The sequence below is a fragment of the Fistularia commersonii genome, chromosome 5 (assembly GCF_037954325.1).
Source record: "Fistularia commersonii isolate RoL2024-O1a breed Wild chromosome 5, RoL_Fcom_v1.0, whole genome shotgun sequence".
NCBI lineage: Eukaryota > Metazoa > Chordata > Actinopteri > Syngnathiformes > Fistulariidae > Fistularia > Fistularia commersonii.
In genome coordinates, this window is record NC_141288.1 from 179,696 (window position 1) to 190,000 (window position 10,305).

The following is a 10,305-nucleotide window of genomic DNA, read 5'->3' on the forward strand; positions in this document are numbered from 1 at the left end:
CCCTGGCCCCGCCCCCGGCCGCCAAGGAAACACCTGGTCTGCAGATGAAGGCCGGAGGTCGGACCTACTACGACCAGGGCGCGACCGGAGCGTCCGTTTCCGTGAGTTAACCGACTTTACCGGCGTCGGCGGGTCCAGAAGCCGAAAGCAGGAACCCGGAACCTCCGCGCCACACGACCGGCTTCGCCCCGCCAACCAAACTCCGCTGGGGAAACAGCGCTTTTCGATCTTCGCCTCCTCTTCAGGTGGGAAACCTCGAAATTCAAGAGAAACCGCGCGAATCCGCAGAAAACGACGTCGGTGCATGTTCGGCCCCGGGGTCGTGCACCGTATATCACGCTCCAGGCCGCTCGGGCGCCCGGAAGCCGCGGCTTCGCTCCACGGCTACCGACGCCGCTGGAGACCGGCCGCTTAAATCGGCAGCTTTTTGAACGGAGTTCGGCGCAGCTCCTCTGCCCGCACGGCGCTCACGCCTTTGTTTGCCCTCCACGCCAAGGAAGAGGAGCCGGATCTGAGTCGCGGTGCACGCGCGCACACACACACACACACACACACACAGTGTGTATTTGCATTGTACGTACTGCTCACAGGGTTCGTAGAAGAAGATGTAGTGGTTCTAGAGGAAGAAATAGTAGCAGTACTAGCAGTGGTGTAAGTCGAGGCGGTAGAAGATCTTTTATCAGTAGAAGTGTCCGTTTTTGTGTCTCCCGCCACGGGACCGGACTTCCTTGTCCCGGTGTGGTCACATTATCATTCAGGGAAAAACATCACGACGGCCAGAAACTAACAAGGCAAGAATGGCAGGAAAGTCAGGTCAGAAGGAATGTCACCCCGCGAGGATCCGTCGGCTCCTCCAGACACCGGCTGAGTAACGTCCAGACGAATGTGTAGATGAAGAAGTTCCGGCCCCGATCCAAAGGGTCAGGTTCATTTTATACTTCTTGATCAAAACAAGTGTAAAACCCCCTGGTTTCACAGTCTCTTGGAATGTGGGCACCTGGGGCCTCGTCAAACCGGGTGGGAAGAAGTCCTGATAAGGGCTCCCTGCGACCCCCGGCTCCGATCCATCGCCCGCGGGGCGTCGTCGGAGAAGCACGGGGTCGTGCATCTCTTGACATCCAGGTCTCGCAGTTACAGTTTCACAGTCTTTGCAGTCGATACTGAAATATTGTTGTGAGGTTGGAGATTCTACAATCTGTGTTGGATTTTGCAAGTCCCTGTCTTGGCGCGAGTGTCCTCACGTCACACGAGGACCACAAGCAAAATAAACAGTAAATACGGCGAATGCATGGAAACATAGTGCGTTACAATCATGACACAAAATCCTAACAGAGGAGCAGAAGCTGGTCTGTGAAGCAAAGAGACCAGATGACCTTTGAGCTGAAGACCTGAGGTCAAAGGTGTTTCCATCATGAGCGAGCGCAGATGTTCCTCACCTGAGCTCTGAAAGGTCCGACCCGGTCCGTCCTCAGGGTCGGGGGTCCGATGTGGCGCCGCGGCCACCCCCGCCCCCCCCAGATGGAGCCCAGCAGCAAGCAGCCGGTGAGCGCCGTCCGGCTGCAGGAGGTGGAGCTGCAGCAGAAGACGGAGCAGAACCTCGGCTTCAACAACAACCCTGGTGAGTGGAAGCTCTCGTGTTCCTCGGCCGCACACACACACACTCACACACACACACACACACACTGAACAGTTCTGGGGTTTGTCGCCTCCCGACTCATCTCTCTGACTGGTGCGAATGAACATGGGGAAGGAGGGGAGGGGAGGAGGCCCTCTGATTGGTCAGAGGTTTGATGACATCATGACTCTTCATCGTCAGCTGACCCAACGTTCACCGTGGAGGACGCCGTGGAGACCATTGGCTTTGGAAGATTCCATGTCCTGCTCTTCTTCATTATGGGGAGCACCAATGTAACACACACACACACTCATACACACACACCACGTTAAAAAACATCAGATGATTTTATACTGACAATATTACAATCTGCCCAATGATGGTGGCCCCGCCCCCTCTGCCCGTGGCCCCGCCCCCAGATCGTGGAGGCCATGGAGATCATGCTTCTGGCCGTGGTGTCTCCGGAGATCCGCTGTGAGTGGCGTCTGGAAGACTGGCAGGTGGCGCTGGTTTCCACGGTGATTAACGAGGCAATCAATTAACCTGCTCGTTAGTCACTCAGTATCTGATTCTATCGTGTGTGTGTGTGTGTGTGTGTGTGTGTGTGTGTGTGTGTGTGTGTGTGTGTGTGTGTGTGTGTGTGTGTGTGTGTGTGTGTGTGTGTGTGTGTGTCAGATGGTGTTTCTGGGTTTCATGTTGTGTGGCGTTCTTGGAGGATACATAGCTGACCGATATGGACGCTGGACGGTTAGAAACACACACATTCACACACACACACACAGCATTTTATTTCTTGTGGTTTTAAAATGTGTGTGTGTGTGTTTGTGCGTGCAGGTGGCGTTTGGGGGCTTCATCTGGAGCGCCTACTTCTCCCTCCTCACCTCCTTCGCCCCGTCCTACGGCTGGTTCGTGTTCCTGCGCAGCATGGTGGGCTGTGGGGTGGCTGGAGTGTCCCAAGGGTCAGACACACACACACACACACACACACACACACACACACACACACAGTCACCATACCGTTACCTTTGTCCTGCAGATTTGTGCTGAAGACGGAGTTCATCCCAGCGAAGCACCGAGCCGTCCTGCTGCCGCTCGCCACCGTGAGTGGGAGCAAAACCTTCAAGGACACATTCTGGCCTTCTCAGCCGGCGACCCAAAGGAGTGTGTGTGTGTGTGTGTGTGTGTGTGTGTGTGTGTGTGTGTGTGTGTGTCAGGTGTTCTGGATGTTGGGCTCCTTGCTGATCATCATCCTTGGAATGCTGGTGGTCCCGGTGTGGGGCTGGAGGTGGATGATCAGGATCTCCGTGACCCCCAGCATCATCCTCATCTTCCTATTCAAGGTTCCCGCCGTCTGGAAACCACATCGGAGAACGTTGGACTCTCGTCTCATGGTTCCGTCTCTCGGGCCGGTGCTGCCGGGCCGAGGGTTCCGCCCGTCGTGTCTCCAGCGGACCTTCTGCCTCATCCAGGATGTTTCTTCTGCCCTCAGTTCGTCCCGGAGTCGGCCCGGTACAACGTGTCGGCGGGGAACGTGCGCGCCGCGGTGGAAACGCTGCGACGGATCGCCGTGATGAACGGGGCCTCGCTGCCCCCGGGGCGGCTGGAGGAGCCCGTTCCGGTGCGTCGGAGGGTCTCGGGGCCGGCGGGCGGGCGGGCGGAGAAGGTCTGAACGTTTGGTGTGTTTCAGGAGCAGAGGGGCAGCTGGAAGCTCCTGCTCAGCCCCGCCTTCAGGAGAACCTCCCTGCTGCTCTGGTACTCATGGTGAGGCTCCGCCGCCGTTCGGGACCTCGAGATCCCGGACCGAGCCGGTCCTGTAGAGACGAGGCGGCGCGGTGAGGACCAGGGCGGGTCGGAGTCCTCAGAGACCTTCTCCGTCCTGTCCCAGGTTCGTGGCCTCCCTGTCCTACTACGGCTCGGTCCTCAGCAGCTCCGAGCTGCTGGAGAAGAACCTGCTCTGCGTGACGGACGCCGATCGACGGCGCCGGGCGGGACCGACGCTTCGGGACGGACGCTGCTTCTGCATCTCCTTCGGCTGGGACGACTACCAGACCCTGCTGGTCAGCTCCCTGGGGGAGGTGGCACGTGAGTCTCGCCTGGACCTCGTATCTGGGGAGGCGTGGGCGCCGAGTCTGAGAAGATCCGCTGGGGACCTTCCGCTCATTAAACACCATCGTCTGTCCGTCTCTCCGTCCGTCCGTCCACGGTCGCTGCCAGTCATCCCCGTGAACATCATCCTGCTGAACATCTTCGGGAGGAGGACCACCCTGCTGCTACTGCAGATGATGTCGGCCATCTTCTTCATGCTGATCAACATCTGCACCACCATGTAAGGCCTCAGGCGGGGCGTCTCCGCGCAGGAGAACCTCCGGGTTCCCGTCCGTCACCGTTCTGTGTCTCCAGGATGGGCTTCACCTTCCTGTTGTTCCTGCTCCGCTCTCTGGTCTCCATGAACTTCAACGTGGTCTACATCTACACCGCCGAGGTAGCGAAGCGGCGCCCGGTTCCTGCCGGCCTCGGGCTGCGGTATCTCAGCGGGGTTCTGTGTTCCAGGTGTACCCGACGGTGGCCCGCTCCCTGGGGATGGGCTTCTGCACCTCCTTCAGCCGCGTGGGAGGAATGATCGCCCCCTTCATCGCCCAGGTGAGGAGGCGCAGCAGGTTCCTGGGTTTCCCCGCGAGCTTGACGGGCCGATGTTCCTCAGGTGCTGATGTCCCACTCGGTGGTCCTGGCCCTCAGCCCGTTCGCGGGGGCTTCTCTGCTCTGCGCCCTGGGGGTTCTTCTGCTGCCCATCGAGACCCGTGGACGAGCGCTGCTGGTGAGGCCAGGACTCCAGAACTCATGGACTCCAGGACTCCGTCCGCCGGCTTCCCGTCGGCCCGCCGCACCTTCAGCCTCTCCCTCCTTGTTTTTCAGCAAAACTCCTGACGGTTCCTCTGGTTCTGGTTCTGCGGTCCTCCGGTGGGATGAGGATCGGACTTCTGCTCCACTTTTGTTGTTCTTGATCTGTGCCACCTGTCCAGCGTCCTAGAGGAAGCCCTGGCGACGTCCCCGCGGAGGCGGCCGTTTAGATGTTGGTCTCCGCCGAGGTCCCGCCTGATGGCCCGGAGAGCAGCCTCAGGGGTTCCACACACCCGTCTGCTCAGGAAGTTTCAGAAGATCCTTCACGGTCACCAAATATCTCCTCTTCAAGTCTATTCCCTCCCCGGAGACGTTTTTCCTCTTCGCGGCGACGAAGGACGAGCGGACGATCTGCGGCAGGAGAAACGGAGCTCAGGGAGGTTGAAGCGGCTTCCTGCTTCCAGGAGAAGGTTTCAGTCTGTAGAATAAAGTCACAACTCTGGCACACCTTCGTCCTCCTGCGTGGTCTTTGGTTGTTTCGGCCTCCTGCTCCTCCTGCACCTGCCTGCAGGGGGCGCCGCTCCTCCTCCCAGAAGGTCCCGATCTCCGACTCCTGATCTGCTCTCCTTAAGCTCGTTAGCTCAGACAGTAATCTGTCTGTCCCCAGGCTCCGCCCCCCGTGACCTCAGTGTGTGTGTGTGTGTGTGTGTGTGTGTGTGTGTGTGTGTGTGTGTGTGTGTGTGTGTGTGTGTGTGTGTGTGTGTGTGTGTGTGTGTGTGTGTGTGTGATTACGGTGGATTTAAAGGGCAGGTGGACCAGCAGCAGCTGAAGATGGAGCCCAGCGTCTGAGGAGCTGTGAGTAAACATGCTGCTTCTTCATGTGTGATAGAAGTGTGCGCGTGTGTGTGTGTCTACGTGTGCGTGTGTGTGTGTGTGTGTGCGTGCAATATGAACATTCCTATGTGAGCTTCAGCTGTGTGCCTGGTCTGATCAGACGTTGCGTCTCCATGTCTGAGCCCTGGGCGTGGACTTCTGGACTTCTGGACTTCAGTGGGCAGGTTGTGCTCCTGGTGTTCTGAACCTTCTGCTGTCTTTGAGGAGCTTCACATGGAAGTTGTCATCTGGTTCTTTCAGTTCCTGAGGAACATCAGATTAACAAACACAACTGACTGAAGCAGATCTGGTTCTGAGGTTTCAGAGATGGTCCAGTAGATGCCGCGGGTCTGCTGGTACCAGGACCGGTTCCTCTCAGAGAACGTCTCTCCATGAATGGGACTCAGAGAATCAGAAGAATCAAGACATTCAGACACTGGAGGCTGGTAGTGACGTGTGTGCGTGTTAGTGTGTGTGTGTGCGTGCGTGCGTGCGTGTTTGAGCGTGTGTGTGTGTGTGTGTGTGTGTGTGTGTGTGTGTGTGTGTGTGTGTCTGTGTGGCACATGCGCATGCAAACACACACGCATTGGAATGATCTGTTTAACCCCTTCAAGTCCTTCAGCGGATTCTGTTGCCGGGTCCGATCGGTGCTGACTGGTGTCCCGATGACAGGGACCTCAATGAGCCCGGAGAGGGTCTGAGGACATCAGGACCACAGTGAGCCCGGAGCAGAAGGTGTGTCCTGGTCGGAGGAGGTCAGGACCGGAGGCGTCCCGGAGCCCTGCAGGGCCCAGCAGGAGATCTGGACTACAGCCGGCCCTGCGGTCACGCTCGGCCCGCCGAGTCTCCGCGGGGCGCCGAGCTCCGTCAGCCGTCCTGCCGACGCTCCGGAGCAGAAGACCTTCTTCTCTGTTCACCGTCGGCGGTGACGGCGGCTCGGACGGGCGCCATGAAGACCCGTTTGTCTTCCAGGGTCCCGTGAGACGGCGGGCCGCAGGCGGCGTGCGTCGTCACCGGCGGGAGGCTCCGCCCTCGCGCCGACCCGCCGGCCCGCCGTCGTCATGGGCGACGAGGGCGGAGCTCAGGAGCTGTTCGACCGCTTCGTGTCGGCGTCCACCTGCAGGGCGGCGCTGCGCTCCTTCGCCCAGCTCTGCGACCACCTGCGTCTGGACGGCGGCGCCCAGCGGCCGCTCTTCCGGACCATCAGGCGCCGCCTGAACTACTGGAGGGCCAACGCGCTGTGGGCCAAGCTGGAGAGGCGGGCCGAGCAGCAGGACTACCGGGGCGGCGCCTGCTCCGACACCACGGTACGTGGACCCGTCCCGGGAAGGGGCTCCGGCTTCGGGACCTTCAGACGGTCAGAACCAGGATGCGAAGGGGGGCCGCGAGGCCACGTTCGAACGTGACGCCGTGTTCTGCGCTGTGATTGGACAGTGCGTGGTGATCGGGGCGGGGCCGTGCGGCCTGCGGGCGGCGGTGGAGCTGGCCTTCCTCGGGGCTCGGGTGGTGCTGCTGGAGAAGAGGGACTCCTTCTCCAGGAACAACGTTCTCCACCTGTGGCCCTTCGCCATCCACGACCTGCGGGGTCTCGGCGCCAAGAAGTTCTACGGCAGGTTTTGCGCCGGATCCATCGACCACATCAGTGAGTGCCGCCCGCTCCCGTCGGGCCGCCGCGGCTCGAAGGGGGCGGGGCTTCCAGTCGGTTTCCCGTCGGCAGGTATCCGTCAGCTGCAGCTGGTCCTGCTGAAGGTGGCGCTGCTGCTGGGGGTGGAGGTTCACGTCAACGTGGAGTTCAAGCAGCTGTTGGAGCCGCCGGAGAACCAGAGCGGACACAGTGAGGAGCACCGGCCGTGGGGAGGGCGGGGCTTCACCGCAGACGAGCGAGAACTTCATCTGTCCGTCTGTCCGTCAGGGGTGGGCTGGAGGTTGGAGGTCAGCCCGAAGTCTCACCCCGTCAGCCAGCTGGAGTTCGACGTGATCATCGGGGCTGACGGACGCAGGAACTCGTTGCCAGGTGAGCGTCCGTTAGCCTAGCTTGTTAGCCTAGCCTGTTAGCAGCTCCCTCTCCGCGTGGAGGTCTGGACCGGAGACTCGGGTCCCGACAGGCTTCGGGAGGAAGGAGTTCCGAGGGAAGCTCGCCATCGCCGTCACGGCCAACTTCAAAAACAGGAACAGCACGGCAGAGGCCAAGGTGGAGGAGATCAGCGGCGTGGCCTTCATCTTCAACCAAAGGTTCTTCCAGGACCTGCGAGAAGAAACAGGTCTGATCTTTGACCTCGACCCGTCCGTCAGCCGCCGTGCTAGCCTTCTCAAACGCGATCCGTTCCAGGGATCGACCTGGAGAACATCGTTTACTACAAGGACGACACGCATTACTTCGTGATGACGGCGAAGAAGCAGAGCCTCCTGGAGAACGGCGTCATCATACAGGTCCGGCTGCCGACCGCCGTAGCATGAAAGGCTACGCTCAGCGCCGGCCAGGCTAGCGTGAGGAGCTCGGGCTCGGCCCATCATCAGCCAATTTGGCTAGCATTAGAGTGAACCCAGGAGGCTAATCCCGGCGTGTCAGATCAAACTAACGTTAGCGTTTCAGCCGCTAACAGTGAGCGGGGGGGGCGTTTTTTGGCTCTCGTGAGCTTCGCTTACATGTCGCACGAGATGACGGCTCCCGTCTTCACGCTAAGCTAGGCTAACGTGTCTCCAGGACTTTGCCGACACGGCCTCGCTCCTCTCTCGGGGTAACGTGGACCAGGACGCTCTGCAGGCGTTCGCCCGGAAGGCGGCCGACTTCTCCACCAATCGGCAGCTTCCGTCCCTGGACTTTGCCGTCAACCATCGCGGCCAGCCGGACGTGGCCATGTTCGACTTCACGTGCATGTACGCGTCGGAGCACGCCGCCGTGATCCGCCAGCGCCGCGGACACCGCCTGCTGGTCACGCTGGTGGGGGACAGCCTGCTGGAGGTGAGACGGGTTCGGGGGGGACGAGCCCGCGGATCCGTCCGACCCGTCCGACCCGTCTGACCCGTCTGACCCCGGCAGCCCTTCTGGCCCATGGGGACCGGGGTGGCCCGCGGCTTCCTGGCGGCGCTGGACGCCTCCTGGATGGTCTGCAGATGGAGCAGAGGAGACGCCCCGCTGGAGGTCCTGGCGGAGAGGTGAGACGGGTCTCGCGACCTCTGACCCCCGACCCGAGACGACCTGGGACGACCCGACTCAAAGCGGTCTCTCCTCAGGGAGAGCGTCTACCGGCTGCTGCCCCAGACCAACCCCGAGAACATGCAGAGGAACCTCGGCTGCTACTCGCTGGACCCCAGCAGCAGATACATGAACCTGCTGCCGCTGAGCATCACACCCGCACAGGTACACAAACACACAAACACACACGGACACACACTTGTCCTGCCGCACTGCGCTGTGTTGTAGTTTTGCGTCCCGTCCCTCCGCCGCTGCCACACAATGATCTCCAAGGTATCATTGGAGTAGGTCTATTAGCATTAGCCTGGGGAGCGCTAGCTGGGTGACTCTGCCGGCGGCCCCGTCCTTGTGGTTGGTCTCCAGGTGAGACACCTGATGGACACCGACGAGGAGGCGGGGCCCCACGTGTCGCGCGACGACATCCCCAGCCCGCCGGCGGTCGGACTCGTCGGACAAGGTGAGTCCCGCCGAGTTGTGTTTCCATGCGGAACCCGGCCGGTCGGCCTCACCCGCCTTTCATCTCCGTCCAATCAGAGTCCTTCTCTCGGTCCAATCAGCTGCTGGCCTGGTGCCAGGAGCAGACCAGCGGTTACCGCGGCGTCGCTGTTAGCGACCTGACGTCCTCCTGGAAAAGCGGACTGGCCCTGTGCGCCCTGATCCACCGCTTCAGGCCCGACGTCCTGTAAGCCCGACGCAGCGTTTATTGAACTTCTCGCTCCCATCAGTTATCGATGTTCCCTTCGTGCCGCAGGATGTTTCCGTGAATCAGTGTGTCCTGCGACACAAGAGCAAAAGTCGCCGGTGTGTTTATAAACTGTGTGTTGGTCTGGAGAAGGAGCAGGAGAAGACGGGGCGTCACTTTGTTTTCTTGATTGCGGAGCCCTGACGTTCTCCTCTCCGCGACCCCCGACCTCCTGTCCGCCGCGCAGCGACTTCGACGGCCTGGACCCGGCGGCGGCCGAGGCCAACGCCCGTCTGGGCTTCGAGGCGTCGGAGAGGGAGCTGGGGATCTCCCCGCCCATGACGGTGGAGGAGATGACGGCGGCGGGCGAGCCGGACCCGCTCGCCATGGTGATGTACCTCAGCCACTTCTACCAGCTGCTGCGAGACGCCCCGACCCCCGCAGGTCAGACGGGAACCGCAGCCCCGCTAACACTAAGTGTCCAACGTTAGCTGTTCGGGAAGCCGCCGAGACATTCGGGCTCCATTTAGAACCTCGGAGAGCAGAAACTTGCCTTCTGCCCCTCAGCCGGAGATCGAACACTCTCCCGGCGGGTTCCTCAGATGAAGGGAAACGAGTTTTACTGTCACGGCAGAGCGGAGAGCATGGAGGCTCCAGCTCCGACCGAAGTCTCACTCGGAGACCTGCCGTCTCAGAGACTCCCCGGCTCGTCCGGAGGACGGACAGCACTAACGATAAACCCGTGCAAAAGAAAACAATATCCTTCCGTTGTCCAGTTGGATGTTTTAGCTTAGCATTTTAGCTAATCTTACCTCAGTCGCACGGTTCGATGGAGAGCCGTCCTCAGAAAAGGTTTGATTGGAGGTCCGGGACCTGCAAGGCTTGTGTCCGATAAAGCCAGAGACGTCGGCAAACAGACCGACAAGGAGTGACAGAACAACTGAATTTGACGTGTGTGTGTGTGTGTGTGTGTGTGTGTGTGTGTGTGTGATGCTACGTTGCGTCCAGGGTGTCTGACCCAGAGTGCGGACGTCAGAGCGGCTTTCCTGACGCCCGCCTGCCTCCTCAGCCGACTGGGACGGACTCTGTCCCTGGAACGCA

The 10,305-nt window shown here is 60.5% G+C and overlaps 2 protein-coding genes across 4 annotated transcripts in view; both read left to right on the forward strand.

Moving 5' to 3' along the window:
* The first annotated feature begins 32 nt into the window (after positions 1-32).
* On the forward strand, positions 33-4,957 carry svopl (SVOP-like). Of its 3 annotated transcripts, XM_086146094.1 has the most exons (16): positions 33-245; positions 1,473-1,618; positions 1,817-1,908; positions 2,035-2,133; positions 2,291-2,362; positions 2,450-2,574; positions 2,652-2,715; positions 2,830-2,955; positions 3,105-3,233; positions 3,303-3,376; positions 3,501-3,697; positions 3,830-3,941; positions 4,016-4,097; positions 4,166-4,255; positions 4,317-4,430; positions 4,529-4,957. In XM_086146094.1, exons 2-16 carry the CDS (start codon positions 1,486-1,488, stop codon positions 4,538-4,540), a joined length of 1,521 nt encoding a protein of 506 aa, XP_086002220.1. In that variant the 5' UTR covers positions 33-245; positions 1,473-1,485; the 3' UTR covers positions 4,541-4,957. The 3 variants fall into 3 exon arrangements, with proteins under 3 accessions (XP_086002220.1, XP_086002218.1, XP_086002219.1); XM_086146092.1 differs by having other exon boundaries at positions 4,166-4,430; XM_086146093.1 differs by having other exon boundaries at positions 3,309-3,376; positions 4,166-4,430.
* A 466-nt stretch (positions 4,958-5,423) lies between these two features.
* Positions 5,424-10,305, forward strand: part of LOC147233713 (protein-methionine sulfoxide oxidase mical3b-like) — a 13,465-nt gene continuing 8,583 nt past the window's right edge. Inside the window, exons 1-13 of the mRNA XM_086147371.1 lie at positions 5,424-6,633; positions 6,761-6,968; positions 7,044-7,160; positions 7,239-7,340; positions 7,432-7,587; positions 7,656-7,756; positions 8,031-8,288; positions 8,367-8,482; positions 8,561-8,687; positions 8,886-8,979; positions 9,057-9,204; positions 9,452-9,648; positions 10,213-10,305. The exon at positions 10,213-10,305 is cut by the window's right edge and continues 32 nt beyond it. Of these exons, the coding sequence (XP_086003497.1) occupies positions 6,388-6,633; positions 6,761-6,968; positions 7,044-7,160; positions 7,239-7,340; positions 7,432-7,587; positions 7,656-7,756; positions 8,031-8,288; positions 8,367-8,482; positions 8,561-8,687; positions 8,886-8,979; positions 9,057-9,204; positions 9,452-9,648; positions 10,213-10,305 (1,963 nt within the window). The 5' untranslated portion in view covers positions 5,424-6,387. The remainder of the gene's footprint in view (positions 6,634-6,760; positions 6,969-7,043; positions 7,161-7,238; positions 7,341-7,431; positions 7,588-7,655; positions 7,757-8,030; positions 8,289-8,366; positions 8,483-8,560; positions 8,688-8,885; positions 8,980-9,056; positions 9,205-9,451; positions 9,649-10,212) is intronic.

Excerpts from the sequence above, each read along its gene's own strand:
- svopl (XM_086146092.1), top strand. The coding sequence starts at position 1,486 with ATGTGGCGCCGCGGCCACCCCCGCCCCCCCCAGATGGAGCCCAGCAGC. Across the intron at positions 2,575-2,651 it reads GTGGCTGGAGTGTCCCAAGG|ATTTGTGCTGAAGACGGAGT; the intron begins GTCAGACACACA and ends TTTGTCCTGCAG. Across the intron at positions 4,431-4,528 it reads CCCGTGGACGAGCGCTGCTG|CAAAACTCCTGACGGTTCCT; the intron begins GTGAGGCCAGGA and ends CTTGTTTTTCAG.